Source organism: Lampris incognitus, chromosome 7 (genome assembly GCF_029633865.1).
Source record: "Lampris incognitus isolate fLamInc1 chromosome 7, fLamInc1.hap2, whole genome shotgun sequence".
Taxonomy (NCBI): domain Eukaryota; kingdom Metazoa; phylum Chordata; class Actinopteri; order Lampriformes; family Lampridae; genus Lampris; species Lampris incognitus.
The window spans coordinates 11038880-11056929 of NC_079217.1; the positions used below are offsets into that span (position 1 = coordinate 11038880).

At 46.0% G+C, this 18050-nt stretch overlaps 1 protein-coding gene across 2 annotated transcripts in view; it reads left to right on the forward strand.

Annotated features, from left to right (window-relative positions):
* Nucleotides 1-18050, forward strand: part of cux1b (cut-like homeobox 1b) — a 72599-nt gene that overhangs the window by 43538 nt on the left and 11011 nt on the right. For both annotated transcript variants that reach the window (XM_056283072.1, XM_056283071.1), the window contains exons 9-14: nt 4126-4174; nt 5172-5276; nt 5955-6143; nt 6462-6520; nt 6855-6897; nt 7135-7231. In XM_056283072.1, coding sequence (XP_056139047.1) covers nt 4126-4174; nt 5172-5276; nt 5955-6143; nt 6462-6520; nt 6855-6897; nt 7135-7231 — 542 coding nt within the window. The remainder of the gene's footprint in view (nt 1-4125; nt 4175-5171; nt 5277-5954; nt 6144-6461; nt 6521-6854; nt 6898-7134; nt 7232-18050) is intronic.

Consider the following 18050-nt stretch of genomic DNA (forward strand, 5'->3'; position numbering starts at 1 on the left):
TACACTTTTATTTTTTTTGCTATTCATTGAGGAGAACACCAAGTCTCTCCTGTAGTAGAATTAACCGATTGCTCTGACTGTGATGACTTGTCAGCGATAAAGACATAAGCTATTTCCTTTGATCCTGCCCTAAATGTATCCTTTTACAAATGTAGACATTCACTCACGGTTATCTCACTAAAATGGAAGGAATCTGTCTGTTTGTCTGCAACCGGACGAACAGCGCCACTCCGCCATAGCAACTCACGTATTGGTTGGAGGGGGCATTACACCCAAACAGGCATTGCACTAGTCTGAGTGAACGGCTGGTTATCAAGAGCAGTGAATTCAATAATGTTGTTGGTAAGGGGAGGCTTTCACCTTTGGGTGGTCACTACTGTATTTCTTAGCTTTGAATGAAGTAGCAGCTGCTGACAGGTTTTTGCCGGCGCTGTTTTTTTGCCTACTTTTCAGAAACTCTTCGTGGTGTTTAGGATGACGGCTTTTAAGATGCATAATTAAATTGGTAGTATTAAAGGGGTTTTGGTTTTACCCCTCCTCACATCACCGGTGTTTTACAAGCATAGCAAATAGCAATTTTTTTTTTTTTATCTGTTTCAGATATTTCGAAATACTTCCATACAGGTGGTATGTTGAAGCTTGTTGCTGGCGCTCACAATAAATATTTAGCGTCATTGTGTACGCATAGTTAACACGTCACCTTATTGGCCAGGCACATCAGCAGAAATGTTCATATGTGCCGATATCTTACCAATGTCGTGCATCCCTAACTATATACTATATACACACACACACACACACACACACACACACACACACACACCTTGGTGTTCCTGGCCGGGGAATGTCCTGTCTGAACAGCCCAACTGGTTAACATGGGCACCAAAAGGAAGCAGGCAGTGCTTTGCGGCGCTTCCGCCTCCTGTGAACCCAGCGTTTGTTCTTGGCCTACGATATTTCAGAGAGAAGTTTTTATTTTAATGATTTTTCTGTTTGTTGTTTATATTCTGTCTGTTCAGCATCCTCCAGTTAGGTGGTTGTGAACACTGTGAACCCCAGGTGGCGGTGGGGTTCACAATGTTCACATGGGCATTTATTAGTTCAGAGTTTAGTTTATTGGTTTGAGTGGAGATTAGGAGCTGTATGTTGCTTTTAAAATGATTTTCTTTTCAACCATGTTTATGGTTATACGTGTTTACTGCTGGGTTTATGAAAACCATAAACCAGTATTACATATATATGTTCATAATTATTATAATAGTGTGTTGAAGAACAGTTATTCTAACACTTTAATATGGAAGTGTGATACAAACAAAAAGAGGATTGTTACACCTATTTACACTTTTAGTTGAGTACAAATACAAATAATTTTGCTGCCTCAACAGATTAACATACAAGTACTGGGCTCTCTGCACATCCCTAGTGTGTACGTGGGTCTGTGTTTATGTGTGTCTGTGTTTGCAGGCATTCAACTATGTTTGAGTGGTCTGTTAAATCCTTAAAAATCTTTATGTGTCAAATGTTTGATACCATTTTTGGACAGCAATTTAATGGTGATAATAAGGCAAGATTCAATAAATAGGACTTTTCCTTTTCTATTCAAGCGTTGCATTTTACATATGCGCGCATGCACGCACACACACACATACACTTACCGAGGTCATTTTTTAAGCCTCCTTGAAATCCCTGGGGTAGCACACTGTGAAAAAGCACCGTGGAGCAAGCAAAAGAAAGTGTGGGAATGGAGTGATGAAAGCCAGAGGGCAGAAAGCAAGCTGGGGCTGCAGGCTAAAGCAGGGAAAGAGGGATAAGAGAGTGGTAGAGGAGGGAAATGAAAATCTAAATCAAGGGAATATCCTGCTGGCACCAAGGACAGAGGCCGAGGAAGAGCGGGTGAGAGATGAGAGAGGGCTAGGTGGAAGGGGGGAGAGATGAAAGGAGAAAAGTGGAGATTTGGAGAAAGAGGGTGAAAGGGAAGGACAGAGGCAGCCGGAATAGAGGAGCGGTTGAGTGAGGCGTGAGAGAGGAGTTGATAAGAGATGAAAAGGCCTGTCTGGGGTGGAGGAAGTGTAGTAGGGGCTAAGAGGCTGTGGGCTTGTCTCAGAAGTCCTACAGTACTGACGTCGCTGGGTGCACCCGTAGGCTTCTGTGATACAAAGGAATGTATGTGCGTGCGCAGTATGTTTTTTGAATGCCATTGTGCATGTGCTCTCTGGCTCCTCCCTGTGGCTGCTCCACAGATGTTCTAGGATCAGCCTCGAGGTCGAAACACAAAACCTGCATTAGAGGTTACCATTATGCAGAAACATCGCTCCACTGTTGTGTCATCCATGAATTGTGCAGAGGGCATCAGCCTGCCACGGACCGTTGCCTCCCCGCCCGGTGACTGACCAACTGTCTGTATCAGGATACACAGAAAATCCCCCCGCTTGTGATCTGCTTTGGCCCTCAGCCTCTAGCTTTGCCTTTATAATTCCCAAATACAGACAAATCCAAAGGTTATTTAAGATGACTTTGTACATCTGTACTTTGATTAAATGATCACATTTGAATCAGGAGTGGGGTGTATTTGGGTTGCATTACTACCCACAAACACTTTCCATTACAAGCTTTTCTGCTTTGTCGGCCCGCTGACCTTATATTCCCGCGAATGTGTGCACATGCGGCCGTGTACGTATGTGCACTGCGGCTTAAGACAGGATAAAAGCTGGTGAGGTAGTGGGTTATTGTGTTGTTGTTTTAAATGCATATTAGACCCATTCAGCTGTTAGGGAGGGAATAAAAGCGGCGAGTGAAAAGCTCTCCTACCCACACTAGATTCTTTTTGCTGCATCGCCCCTGGCACAAAGTTGACCTAATATCAGCTGTGTCTGTTTTGTTAAACACATTCAAATCAGTAGCACTCAGGCCTATGGGACCCAGCATACTCTTATTTTTCATATGTTGTCACACGAACACACACACAGACAAAAGCTGCGTGGGTTACCGGGTTCACCGTCCTCGCTATCAAAAGATTACAGACAAATCAAAATGGCACACGCATCAATACGTGTTCGCACAACGCATTTCGATCCTCAGCGCCACCCATGTAGTTTTTTCAGCATTCGAAGTAATGTCTTAAATGATGTACAGACAGACGTGTGTGTGTGTATGTGTGTGTGTGTGTGTGTGTGTGTGTGTGTGTGTGTGTGTGTACACCGTCCATTTTTGTCAATTTTTTTCCACCAAACACCACCCATGTCGTTTTATCAGCACTTGAAGCAAAGCTTTCCCAATTTGTGCGTTTTAATGATTACGAAATTTTTCCTTTGCTGTTATGTGCATGTGATACTTCTCTTAATGTGCGAGTGCACACACAGGGGTAATTAACAGATAGAGCATTGTAATTTAGGCAATGAAACAGTTCTTGCTGTATAACTTATAATTGGATAGTCGTGTAATTAAAGTCTTTGTTGGAGTGTGTGAGTGTGTGGGCGTGCACAGCGTCAGGTTCGTCCACTTGCTTTGTTCCAATGCTTAATTCAACATCTCCAATCTATGCGGATTACAGATAGTTAGATTTATCATCCATAAAAGAGGGTTATTTTTACTGTATTTCCCAGCTTAAATAAGAGGGGGGGGGGATTCTGGGGATGTGCCCCCCCCCATCTGACATGCAGTGAGGGGGAGAGGTGAACCGTGGTCTCCATTCAGACCATTAGTCAGACAATCACACAGCTTCATAGCAGATTAGTCTGCTGTATTAGGATTTAGAGCTCTATTAGTGTAATCCCTCTGTTTTAGTGTGGCCCGAGCTTAGGGGCTTACATGTGCACCCACACACACGTTTAAATACATGTATGCACGCACATATACAAGCTGCTTGGGTTATGAAATTCACAATCAATGGATTAAGGTGAAATTTAGAAGGCATTTTAATGGACACAGTTAGGCCATGTGTTGCATCACGGCAAATGCATACTGCAAGTGCACCTACGCCACTGCTAAGCTGGGTTTTTTTACATTCACAATTCTTAATACTCCTTTGTGAAGTAGTTTTGTGTGTGTGAATGTGTGCATGTGTTTGTACACTTATCACATTCTCCGTCCTGTATACCTGTAATGGAAACTGTATGTCCTCCTCAGGGCTGATGAGATTGAAATGGTGATGACGGATCTGGAGAGAGCCAACCAGGTAAAGCCTGGCCCGACGGCGTCCTCGGGGCACATCGTTACACCGCATATTCCAAAGTGTGCATCACTGCATCACATTTAGCCTACATCAGTTTCGAAGATGTCACTTGCCGCCACTGTGGAGAGAGTTTGTTTGTAAAGAGAGTCACGTCATTCTTAGGCCACAAGTATCATAAAAGATTAAGGTGTAACTCATGTTTGGGGGGGTGGTTGGGTATTCTTATTCGAATAAACGTAGAGTAAATTCAGATAGCTGTGGATTAATCAAATATTTGTCCACGTAGAACGGATAAAGTCCGGCCTGCGTTAACAAACAGCGACAGGATTATATCTTTGAGGGCCGCTATTGGACTTCCATGTTTATTAGACACCTTCTTAACCCTTCTAGCTTTAATAGCCCCCCGAGCACGCCCCCTGCCCTGTAAATATTCCTGTGGTATCCGTTAATGTCATTGTTGTTAACTTTCATTATTGGTCAAAGAGTATGATTTGTGGCTGAGGGGGTAGCACAGGCCATGTAATGCTAATGTTAGCCTCAAGGTAAGGAGCTCAGACTATAGTGCCACATGCATGCTTACACACACACACACACACACACACGCATGCACACACACGCACACACACACACACACACACACACACACACACACACACGCACGCACACTATTCACACTTCTGATGTGAAGTTTACAAAGGATGACGGCATGCCTCCCAGCTTACTCCCAGACTTTTTATATGCTGTTATAAAGAGAAAATGGGAAACAGGATTTTTTTTTTGGCGAGGATAACGACTTAACTCTACCTCAGTCAATAATCAACAATATGGTTGCAATTAAGAATAGTTTGGCATCATGCTCCTTGCAAATTACTGCTTAACAATGGGAAGATGGCAATGTTTCATATTGACTGTAATTGTAAAATTTTGTCCCTTTCTCGGTATTCTTTACCTTTTTTTCATGTTTGGGTGCCCTCTCTCAATATCTTTTTGCCCTACTTAGAGAGCAGATGCAGCCCAGAGAGAGGCAGAGTCGCTGAGAGAGCAGATGGCTATGACTAACCAATCCCTGCAGCTTGCCAGCCACATCCAAGCTGACCCCGACACGGTAACGTGATGTATTGATTTATTGATCAACTGGATTGCTGACAAAGATGTATTGATTGAGGATTGTCCTTGCTTTTTTGGCCGGGTGCCAGAGCCGATACATTGAATAAATATAAGATTCATTGATTCATCATTGCATCCATTGTTCTTTAAGGTTAGGCACTGGAGACGTTATATTGTATTGATTTATTAGTTGACCGCTGTATTGATAAACTGGGGCAAGATGTGGAGGAAGGAATAGGTGATTGGCGTATTGATTAATGTTATTGAATGATGTGACCTTTAGTAGCACACTGCAATCAATTTTATTGATCTTATGGTGGTAGGTGGTTTTGATTGGTTAATGGATTACCCATAAGAATTTATCTGAAAGGATCAGGCCTTTGAGAAGATGAGTGGCACGTTGTTGAGACCTCCTCACTTCTAAGTGTTATGGCTGGCAATGGCTATATTGATTGCCCTATCAATGAATCGAATCACTCTTTAAATGCAGGAATTGGCAGTGGAGATAGTGATTGATCCACCGATCTGTTGAAATGACCTCTTGAGTATAGGAGCAAGCTGTGGAGGTATCGATTGGCTCATTGATTATTTGTGTAGCTATTTTGACCACGTAGGAGCAGGCGGCACAGTTGGTGATTTAATCACAGGCTGAAATTGTATGGTGTTTGGCCTATAGGAGCAGCCGGTAGAAGTGGCGTCCCGCTCCAGTCTGGAGGCGGAGCTAGGGGCCAAAGAAAGGGAGACAGCCCAGCTGGTGGAGGACGTCCAGAGACTGCAGGCCAGCCTGACCAAACTCCGGGAGACCACCAGCTCCCAGATCACACAGCTGGAGCAGCAACTCAGCACAAAGACGGCCACTCTCAAGGTAAGAGGACGGACAAACGCACACAGTCATGAGCCCAGTCAGTCAGCACAGCGTTTTAGCTTTTTGTTTTCAAGGACTTCAGTTATCTTTGGACAAACAAACCATTCATTTCTAATGTGACGAATGTAGTGTTGTTTACTGCTTTGGTGTGTCTCTGAACCTACAAACACTCACTGTTGTGCTCTTGTTTTCTGTTCTTTTACAACAATTTGATTTAAGTCACCAGAAACAGCGTGTCGCATTTAGGGATCAAAGGTTTTTGTTTTGTTTTTTCTTGTCACAAATTTTGCAGTTGTTTCACTTCTTTGTCATCCTCAGGAGCTGGAGGAGAAGTTACAGCAGCAGGCTGACTACGAAGAGGTGAAGAAAGAATTGAGGTATGGAGTACAGCCTGAAACAACTGTGTGTGTGTGTGTGTTTGTGTGTGTGTGTGTGCATTGCCCTATTTATTGCCTGCTTTTGATGTCTTAACCATGTTAAACATGATGCGTGTCCTTGTTTGATATCTCTAATTCAATTGCACGCATTTCTGAATGAGAAGTGTGTCTGTGTGTGTAGCACTGTCTGTGGCTTGATCAAGTCTCTCTCTGTCTCTCTCTCTCAGACACACACATGTCTGTTGCAAGGGGAGCATGTCAAGCATGGTTTTTTTATATATATACTTGTGTGCATATATGTCTATATTGATTAAAAACTTGTCTTTCTCCTTAGCATCCTCAAATCTATGGAGTTTGGGCCATCAGACTCGGCGCAGGTAATGACTAGAAAAACTCACAGAAACGATTACAGCAAGGGCATGTTATTAGAAAAATAGTAGAAATATTCTTAATCGTTCTATCTGAAAGTAATTGTCAATGCACATTAAAAAAAATTAATGTGAAAATTATGCAGGAAAAAACAGTGCAAATGAGCATGCCTGGTCAGTCATTTTGACTGGTTTCCTTCTTATACCTGCTTATTTTGTTCACATGTCCCCCTCTCTTTCATGCAGGACTCATCGAAACCCCTGGAGGTGTTGTTACTGGAGAAGAACCGCAGTCTCCAGTCTGAGAGCGCTTCTTTGCGCATCGCCAACACCGAGCTCAGTGGTAAGTCTGACCTGGGTGTAAGGTTGTTGCCGGGTACTAGGCAATAAGTTACGGCTAATCAAGGGTTTGGGGATGGCAAAGCCTTGACTCAAACTTGTAGGAACACAGCCCGGAGCTTTGCGCCTCGTTCATGGATGACTAGGGAATGACTAGGCCCCAGGTAAGTCTTTGAAGACAGGGTTGTGTAGAGGTCAGACATCATTCTCTCTCTCTCTCTGAGAATACTTGTAATTTTTGAATGTCCTTGTGGTATTTGACAACATTAGGACTTCAATACAGGCCTTTTTTTTTTTTTACGAAATTCATAAGATGAGACAGGAGGGTGCTGCCAGGAAAATAATGGGTTTTTTTGAACATGTGGTTCTTTTTGTTTGCACTTTTAAGAGAAAGAGGAAAGGTTTCTCTGGTGTCTTATGAACACTCCTACACGCAACATAACCTGAGTCGTAGTTGCTGTACCTAAATATGAGGACAGCAGTGTATATGCCCTCTACCTCAGCACTCCTGCCCTCTGCACCAGTGTTTATGAGTATGAAATGTCATGGCCAGTTGCTTTAGGCTTGAATAGCTGAATAGCTATGAATTGATTAACATTCATCATAAGGGGAGTTTACTGTCCAACTCAATCATGTAGAATCTCCAACTGGTTTTGCATTTGAATAATTTTTGTGCTCAGTTGCTTGCTTATCTCCACAATGTTTTCCAGTAGTCTTTTCCATATTTAGAAACTATAGTTTATACTATATTGATCCTGGTAAAAATTCCATGATTCTTAACTGTAAGGAGAAGTAATGATATGAGCCCTTGACTCAACATGAACAGAACTAAACAGACATTTTGTTGAGTCTCGTTTTCATGTGATTTTTTTTCCCCTCTCACCTGGATCCAGATTACCTCTTTTAAAAAAAAATCGCTATAGAGTGTGACTGCTCCACTTTCTTCTTGTATTGTTATTTTGAATGAAATAAAGACTGTTTATCCAACACCTGCGATGGAGTGATGTACTGGCCACCAACATGCAGAAGAGGACTCCTATGATGTATTGGTTATCTGTGGACAATCATCATCAAATGCCCCTTCCGATTACTCCTGTGTTGGCTGCTTGAGAGAGACTTAGCCCCGGGCAGAGCTAGTCTGAACAGTGTGAAGTTGTACAGTGTGAATTCTTTTTCTTTTTCCCTTCCAGGCTGTTGCTTACAAGAAAGGTACAAATCACAAATGCATGGGCATATTGTCTTGAGGGGGTTGTCAAAAAAAAAATAAAGAAAAAAGTATATTAATTTGGAAAATACTTTTGATTCAAATAACGTTTTTTTTTTTTTTTTTTTTTTAATTTTCCCCCTCAACGTTTTAATTTTTCTCTTCTTGGAGCCCCTTTTTTGTTGACTCCCCCATAATGCACGGTGTGTTTGACCTTTCTTGTAGGGTCAGCCGGGAGACAAGGGACCGAAGCCTCCACACCCAAGGAGGAGACCATGCCCAGCGACCCCTCATCTTCGCCCCCTCCTCCTGTCCCCTCTCTCCCTTCCTCTTCTCAGCTCCCCCTATCTCGCTCTCATACGGATCCCCTCAACACACCCACCACCGCCAGCACCACTGAAACACACCCCTTCACTCCCACGGGCATTGGACAGGACTTCTACTCCCCTACCTTCCCTCTTGTGGGCAGTAAGATGGCCCTGAGCTCCCTGCTGCAGCGACAGCTGCTTCAGACCTTCTACTCCAAAGCCCTACAGGAGTCGTCTGGAATTCCAGGTGGGGCTCTCCTGTTTGCCCCTTTCACCCCGACCCTGAGCTCCATCCCTTCCTCCACCCCTGGCTCCGGGTCCGCCACTGTTCCTCTGGCCGCCAGCAGCCCCCAACCTCCTCCAGCCAGCCCCGACATGGCTACAGTTAACGGAAGCAGCACCGCAGGCAGTGCTCCGTCCCCCTCCCCCAGCCACTCTGACGCGACCACCGGTGGCATTCTGGATGGGGAGGACATGGACACAGCAGAGATTGCCCGACAGGTGAAAGAGCAGCTGATCAAGCACAACATTGGTCAGCGCGTGTTTGGCCACTATGTTCTGGGACTGTCCCAGGGCTCGGTCAGTGAGATCCTTGCCAGGCCCAAGCCCTGGAGCAAGCTGACCATCCGGGGGAAGGAGCCCTTCCACAAGATGAGGCAGTTTCTCGCCGATGAGCAGAACATCCTGGCCCTGCGCAGCATTCAGGGACGACAAAGAGGTGAGCGCTTGTGTTTTTGTGTATGTACGTATGTGTGTGTGTGTCGTGTGTGTGCGTGTATGTATGTATGTATGTGTCTGCAAGTGCGTGCATAAGTGTGTGTGTAAGCACAGCCCGGTATATAGTCATTGATTAGCTTATATGGGGCTAGCTTTTTATTTTTCTTTCTCTACCGAAAGGCCCCCCCCCCCCCCCCCGTGCCGCACCTGTGTGTTTTTAGTGAGTTGCTAGTCACGCAAAGATCCCAAGAGCCTCTCAACTATCTTGATCAATACAGAAACCTTTCACGGATCAATTGTATTGACTTGTGGGAGCAGGGAGGAAGGCAGGGGTACTATTAACTACAGCGACGTTCGATTAGCCTTGGCCTGCTTCTGTTATCGCATCACGGCATTTTCTGACTGACGGAGGTCTTAGTGAAACAGAGACTGAAAGGAACATATCTGCCAAATAGCCAGTCTGTCTAAAGACTTTAAAGCTGCCGTTAGTTGGCCCCTGTTAGTGATGTACTATTAAACTGCAAATGCCACAAATGTCTGGCTTCATGACAGGTCATTGAGGAGTGCGTAGTGCTAACAATGGCAAAGGGGTGGGGGTTTGATTCCCTCGTGGGCCACACATCCTAATGACAGGGGAAGTCATGATGTTGTTGTTTTGGATAAAAGCGGGCAACAAATGGCTTATCTCATGTAATACGATACAAACAAAAAATAGCAGGAGTGGCTAGTATAGTCTATAAGCAGAAACACACAAGTGCAGTAACGTAGTGTGTGTTATATTGTTTTTAACAGAGGGCTCAGGCCAGCCCCAGCTTAGCCGAGTGTATCAGGATGTTCCGAAGCGGAGAGCCCTCTCTGATACAGCTTCGCACACAGGTCTGTCCCCTTCACACAGAGATTCTAGCACATTCTGTCTGTGTGGCATGCTTGTGTTGGGATGAACAGTATCTGTAACGTGTGTATGTTTGTGTGTGGGTATGTGTATGTGTACATGTGTATGTATCTGTGTGTGTTTTGTGTTATTAATTTGCGGGCAGGCATACAGTCATAAACGTGCCTTGAAGATAACTGCTCATACCACAGCTAGAGTGACTTACGTCAATGCAAAGCCAGTGTGTGTATTTAGGGAGTTTATTGGTAGTTGTTATTCTGTGGGGAGCGTTTATAGTGTGAGCCCAGTAGCGTATGTGCATGTGTAAACTCCAGAAGGACCAGGGGAATAGTGAGTCTCCCTGCTGTCTGGTTGCCTCGTTGCTTAGTAGTGTCATTCTTTGTGCAGTGTTGGATTCTCCATCTTGGGTGCCTACATGGCCTGTGATACAGTTCCTCTCCTATACTTTGTTGTTTATTTCTCCTTTTTTTGTTATCTGATTAGAGGTATCATCTCCTCCCAATCTCCCTCAACCCCACCCCCTTCTCTAGGTAACATCACCGCTCGTGTCCGCACCCCAGAGGCAGGTTCAGATGAGGCCATCAAGTCCATCCTGGAGCAGGCCAAAAGAGAGCTGCAGGTGCAGAAAGCTGGTGAGTAGGTCGCCGATCTCCCTCGAGCCCCAAATATGTCAGGGCCTTGAAGCCGACTGGTTTACAACTGTCCATGTTGCTCGGTGTGTTCCCCTGACATCTCTGTTCTCTCCTCTCCGAACAGACCTGTCCCACGTTCCCCCATCATACGGAGGACTGAAGGGAGGCGGTGGTTGCGGAAGTGGTGGCGGGGGAGGGGGAGGAGCGGGCAGCGGGTCAGATGAGGCTATCCGCTCTATCTTAGAGCAAGCACGGAGGGAGATGGAGGCCCAGCAGGCAGCTCTGGAGCCCATCCTCAAAGCCTCATCCTCCCTATCGACATCTTCCTCTTCATCCTCATCGCTGTCCCAGAGAGATCTTTTGAGCTCGCCGCTCACTGCCCCCCTCCCCCCGTACAACCCCCTGGCCCTCTCGCTGAAGAAGCCTCCCACCACCCTCCTCTCCTCCCCGTCCTCTCCGTCCCCCATCCTCGACTTCAGCTCCAGTATGAAGAGGGAGGGAAGGGCCCCGTCGGGCATAGAGTCCACAGCCGAGGCTGCCCTGAGGCTGGGCAGGAACTCTGAGGCCCAAGCCCGCTCCGGAGGTAGCGGAGGCGTGGGTCACTGGAGGGAACAGTGGTGGAGCAGCATGCATGCGGACCACCGCAGAACAGTACCCTCCTCAGGAGAGGAGAACCACACACACCAGGAGGACTCCAAAGAGGTAAGGAGGGGGGTTGACATGTGCAGAATGGTTTAAGGTTGGCCCCAGAGATGTAGAAGGACACAAACTCGTCAACTTTAGGAAATGAACACTTAGGTTTCATTTAGGCATGTTAAATTTCCTCTGCTTTGTTGATGTGTTTTGTGTGTGCATGTTTTTTTTTTGTTTTTTGTTTTTTTCAGGGAATATTAAGCGACCTATCTCGACCCAAACCATGGAACAAGTTAAACCAGAGAAGCCGAGACCCATATCTCCGCATGCAGCTGTGGCTCAATGGAGACCAGGGCCAAAACACTCAAATACACCAAGCGCAGAACCAAGGTAAGCCATCTTGCAATCATACACAATTTCCCATCAAGACTACCTGGTCTACTACTTTGCTCTATATGCCCAGTAATTGCTAGCGGCTACTTTTCACTGTCACTATGTCACTCAATCCACCCTCCCTCCCTTCCACCATTCCTTCCTCCCCTACCCCTCCAACCAGCCCCCCTCCCCCGTCCCCGGTGCCGTGGCTGTGTCAGCCAGCAAGCTGCTGGTTTGTCATGTCGTAGACAAGCTAGTGTTGCAGCGCCAGATGGCAGCTATGGATGCACACGTGTGTATGTATGTGTTTGTGTGTCTCTCTCTGTCTCTGTCTCTGTCTCTGCCTCTCGCTCTCGCTCTCTCTCTCTCTCTCTCTCTCTCTCTCTCTCTCTCTGGGGGTGTAAACAGCAGCTAATGTACACTGACAGCTCCTCATGACTGCTCTCTTCCAGCCTGCTGAGCTGCACAACAGTACTAACACAGTCAGAGATAGAGAGATGAACGAAACGCAGGATGAAGCCAAAGGGAGAAAAAAAGTCTCAGACAAATTTTATAATGTTTGCCAGATTTTAATTCAAAGTGAACCAGTTGGAGTGTTAGCTGTGTCAGCCATTTGACTAAAGCCCCTCCCAATCCCGTAGGCCCCATCAATTTAGACTGTAGGCCAGGGGTTGAATAACTATAGCGTGTTTTGCAACCTGCGCTCTCATCTCATCTCTTCTCTTCTCTTCTCCCTCAAGCAGAGGGCACTCCCAAGACCTCGGCGAGCTGTAGTCCTGCTCCAGAATCACCCCTAAGCTCAGCGGAGGAGTCAATCAACGGCCTACCAGGAGATCCACTCGCCTCCCAGTCCTCCAGTCTCAAACCCCCCTCTGAGGAGCCCTCAGGTGGGGAGTCACAGCCCGGCACTCCCCTCCCTCTCCCTGGTCCCCACTCAGGCCTCAGCATCCAGGAGATGGTGGCCATGTCTCCGGAGCTGGACACTTATGTCATCACCAAGAAAGTTAAGGAGGTGCTGACTGACAACAACCTCGGTAAGCATGCAGCCCTCCACCCCACCACTACCTTTCTCCCCTCATATCAGTCTTCTTTCCTTATTAACCCTCCCATCCACACACATACACCCTCTCCCTTTCTGTCCGCCCATCTTCCTCCTCAGCGATGACATTGTAACTTTGCGAAAATGTTTGGTTGCTGTATCAGAGATCCAGCTTGGTCGACTCAATGCCCCCCTCCCCTCTCTTACCCCAGGCCAGCGTCTGTTCGGGGAGAGTATCCTGGGTCTGACACAGGGTTCAGTCTCAGACCTGCTAGCCAGGCCCAAACCCTGGCACAAGCTCAGCCTGAAGGGCAGGGAGCCCTTTGTCCGTATGCAGCTCTGGCTCCAGGACCCCCACAGTGTTGAGAAACTCATGGACATGAAACGCCTGGAGAAGAAAGGTGTGTGTGTGTTTGTTTTTTCTTTGTTGGGTTTTACCACACAAATACAACAAAGTCACATGCTGTCCATGCAGTAAAACATGTCTATTAAACCTGCATACAACTGACAGAGAAGACATCTATGTTATGCATTACAAAAATAAACACAGGATGAGGCCTCTGAATCACCCACGCGGGTATGAACACACAATATCTTCTGTGCAGCACAGGATAGCATGTTGTGCAGATCACAGTCATCCTGATATGATGTCAGTACTAATCATGACCGCAGACATCAAGAAGCGTATTAAATGTGACAGCTAGGCGGCTGCCGGGGGCCTGCTTACTCATAGTCATCAGCACTCTTCTTCATCATCGTCATCATCATCCCCATAATTATCATTGTCTATAAGCATGTATTTTAATCATTAGTTAGCCGCTAGCTCACTTTATCCTGTTTGTAGTTGTTCACTTCTGTGTGTATAGCTGTTGACAAGAATCAGTGAAGCCAGGAGGCGTCAACTCCCCAGCTGCCTCAGAGTGAACCCCTGGCACCACACATGGAGCTCTCCTCGAGCAGGGATCGAGTACACATGTTTGAGTCTGCCAATAGGCATGAGCATCCAGGATCACTTTACCCCCCTGATATCACAAACTAGGCACAAGGACAAAAAAACATAACTGACCTTATACTAGTATCTAGGGGGCATTTATTTCATTCAAATTCATTTGAGTTCACTGACCCATGAATAATTTATCCAAAGAGCACTGAGAACAGTCCCAGCCAATAGCAGAGCCTAGAGGAGAGGCATAGACCTATCCTAGTGAAGCCATATTTGACCTCTCACCCCTGTTGTTTAAACCTGGGAGGCAGCGCACAACTTTCAGAGTGGTCTAACCTTGCTCTGAGGGCTTTCCCCTGTAACAGTATTATCTTTAGCAGCATGTATTTGGGTTTAAAGAATGTCAACTACATGCAAGACTGCCATGAGCTGTGGTTGCCTGGAGAGTGGACAGTAATGATTTTATTTCCCTGGGAGAGGTGTTTTAATATTTGGTGGGCCAGAGTGAGGCTACAGCACCATCTGCTGGTTATTGTGTGTGCTGATGCTCTTAGTATCATACATATTTCGTCCAATTATTAAATGTCTTATTATTACTATATTCTTTGAGGTAACTTGTATGTAATATGTATGTTTAATATTGATTCCAAAAAAAGTTTGTCTTGTTTTTTATGATCCACTAGTGCTGTTTGTTGAATGCTGACTTTGCCTTTTGTTTTTCTTTTCAATACCCAGCCTACATGAAGCGGCGGCTGAGCTCTTTCAGCGATGGCCATTCTATGGACAGTGGGCTAGCAGGGCCAGATTTTATACAGGGCTCCCAGAGCCCTGGACAGCAGCAGCAGCTGAAGAAACCAAGGGTGGTGCTGGGCCCAGAGGAAAAGGAGGCCTTGAAGAAGGCCTACCAGCAGAAGCCCTATCCCTCCCCTAAGACCATTGAGGAGCTGGCCTCCCAGCTCAACCTGAAGACCAGCACTGTTATAAACTGGTTCCACAATTACAGGTCAGCATGGAGGGATACTACGACTCTGTGGGGGAGGGAAATTCATCATGATGCACTCCAGTGGTTGAGTTCAAAATTTGGTGATAAAAGACCTCTTCATGAGATATTTAATATGAGATTACATTTTAGGCAAGTTTACTTAAGCTCTGTCACTTACGTAAATTTGATTTAACCTATGGTAGATTACACTTCCATCTGAAAATAATCTTCCCTTTGTTAAGCCTTATTGTCTCAGAATTGACAGTTCTCGTAAAGTTCATGAAGTTGTTAAGTCTTAAAAAATATATTCTGTTGTGAGAATGAATGGAAATTATGTCACGAATGAAAACGATAAATGAGAGATCCTCACACAAAGTTGAATCAGTTCATCTGGACACAAGATTTATTGAGAGAAACAGTTCATCACTCATGTAAAATCCCCTTTCCACTACATGGTACCGGCTCGACTCGACTTGCTTCTGTGTCGTTTTCCATTACGGTAACAGTACCCCCTCAGGGTAGGTTTTTGGTACCCGCTCCAGTTTTTTTGGAACCTCGACAGGCGGTACCAGAAAAGTGGTAACAGTTACCAAAATGCTGGTACTTTCCAGTAATGGAAAACGAAAAAAGGGCGAGTTGAGTCGAGTTGAGCTGGTACCATGTAGTGGAAAAGGGGCAAAAGTGACCTCTTCAGTCTCAACCGACTGCCGGTATCACCCCCCCTTATAAACAATACGGTTGCATAAATGACTGAAAACAACGATTGTTTTCATATGCAAATTGTCTTCTTGGCTTTGACAAACGCCCAGTTAGGATAACCACACTTCACCAGGGCCTATTTAATGTGGGATTTCTTCCCTTCCCCAGCCACTGTGTCGGTGGGGACATTGTGAGCTCGGTGGTACAGCGTCCTGATGACTCCTAGTTTGTGCTCCAGTTGATGATGAGAGTCAAACCTTAAGTACTGATCAGTATGTGTTGGTTTACGGTAAACATCAACAATCAAATGTCCCCCATCACCAATTGCAATTTCACAGTCTAAGAAGGCTAACCTGTCATTTTTCACATCCTCCCTGGTGAACGTGATGTGGTTGTACACAGAGTTAATGTGGTGGGTGAAATGTGGTACGTCCTGAAATTTAATTTTAACCCAGGTGTCATCCACAAATCTTACCCAATGGCTAGGTGGTGCCCCTGGATAGGACATCAGAGCCCACTTTTCCACTTCTTCCATATACAAGTTGGCCAATATAGGTGAAACTGGGGAACCCGTAGCACACCCATGCTTCTGCCTATAGTACTGCCCCCTGTATGTGAAGTACATGGACTGAAGACACAGCTTCACGAGCAGACGACACACTTGGTCAGTCTTAAAGGTTTGTCAAAGCCAGGAAGACGCCCAAACAGTGCAACAGCCAATCGAGGAGAGGAGAAGGACAACGGCTGCCTAAGCGTAAACCAGTGGTGATTCCTTATGAAGTGGGGGTTTCGGAACAGTTGAGATGCCTATTTTCCAAACATCGCATCTCAGTTGCTTTCAAAACTCAAAACACACTGCGCCAGAAATTGGTCCACCCCAAGGATTGGGTCGCCTGGCACAAACAGAGCAATATAGTGTATGCTGTTAAGTGACGAGAGGATTGCCGTGACTTGTAAATCAGGGAATCCAAACAGACATTGGCCAAGAGGATGGCACAACACAAGAGCTGACGTGTCAGGCCAAGACTTCGCAGTCTACACCATCTACAGGCCAGTGGTCACTTTTTCAAGGATGAGGATGTGCACATCCTTGATAGGGAGGAACGCTGGTTTGAACGGGGAGTCAGAGAGGCCATCTATGTGAAGAGGGAACGACCATCCCTGAACTGAGGGAGGGGCCTAAGAGTAGATCTATCGCCATCTTACAATGCTGTGTTTGCAACCATTCCCCAATCCTCTGTGAATAGTACACATTGCTATTGTAACTGTAAAGTTAATGGTCATGGCAATTTGCATATGAAACCTATCGTTGGTTTTGGTCGTTATGCCGCTGTGTTTTTTACAAAAGTGGGGATACCTGCAGTCAGTTGAGACTGAAGAGGTCACTTAGATGAGTGATGAAACGTTTCTCCCAATAAACGATGTGCCCAGATGAACTGATTCAACTTCCTGTGATTTTCTTACCTGGATAATTGAACATGCATAAACACAAATACATGAGAGGGCTTTCTGCCTTCTCTTGATGATTTATTTTACGATCATGATTTGACATTTTGTTAGGAATAGAATATATGAATTTGATAAATGAATTGAATTGATAACTTTCGGTAGATTTTTTTTTTCACTGCCGTGTGTCAGGTCTAAGTGAAACCGGTTACATGTTCTGAGTAGTCTAATATTGGTCATGTATCCCTATGTAGGTCACGTATCCGACGAGAGCTCTTCATAGAGGAGATCCAGGCAGCTGGCGGAGGAGGGCCTGGTAGTGAGGGGGGCTCCCCATCTCTTCGTGGGCCCAAATCCGGGGAAGGGGACAGCTGTGATGGGACAGAATCTGATGGCACGGTGGAGACACGCCAGGGGCTGTCCACTGGTCTGGAGGAACACAGAGGAGCATGCAAGGACATGGAGGCCGATTCTGAGGCAGGGGCCTCTAATAATTCCCCTGCCCAGATAGACACCTCAGGCTTAGCTGGGCCGGGCTCCAGCTGTGGGCAGGGCGGCTTGGGGCTCTTCAGTCTAGCAGAGGCATCCTCCAGTGGCTCTGCCCCCAGTAATAACATCCCACCTTCTGGTCCTGCCAGAAACCCCAGGGACAACAATCTGCGGAAGAAGAAAGCAGCCAACCTTAATAACATCATCCACAGGCTGGAGAAGGCTGCTAGCAAAGAGGACCCTTCAGAGTGGGAGTTCTAGCTCCCACCGACCATCCCTCCATCCCTCTTGTCTCATAACCTCACAACCTCTAAACTTGGACCCCTCCTGCTCTGTCACGATCGGAGAGTGGGTGCAGCCAAAGTCAAGCTCAGCAGCCATTTTTGTAACACGCAAAAGCTTTCCCGAAAGAGGAAAGAAACAAAGAGTGGTTGGCAAAAACCTTAAAAAAAGATATACTGAAT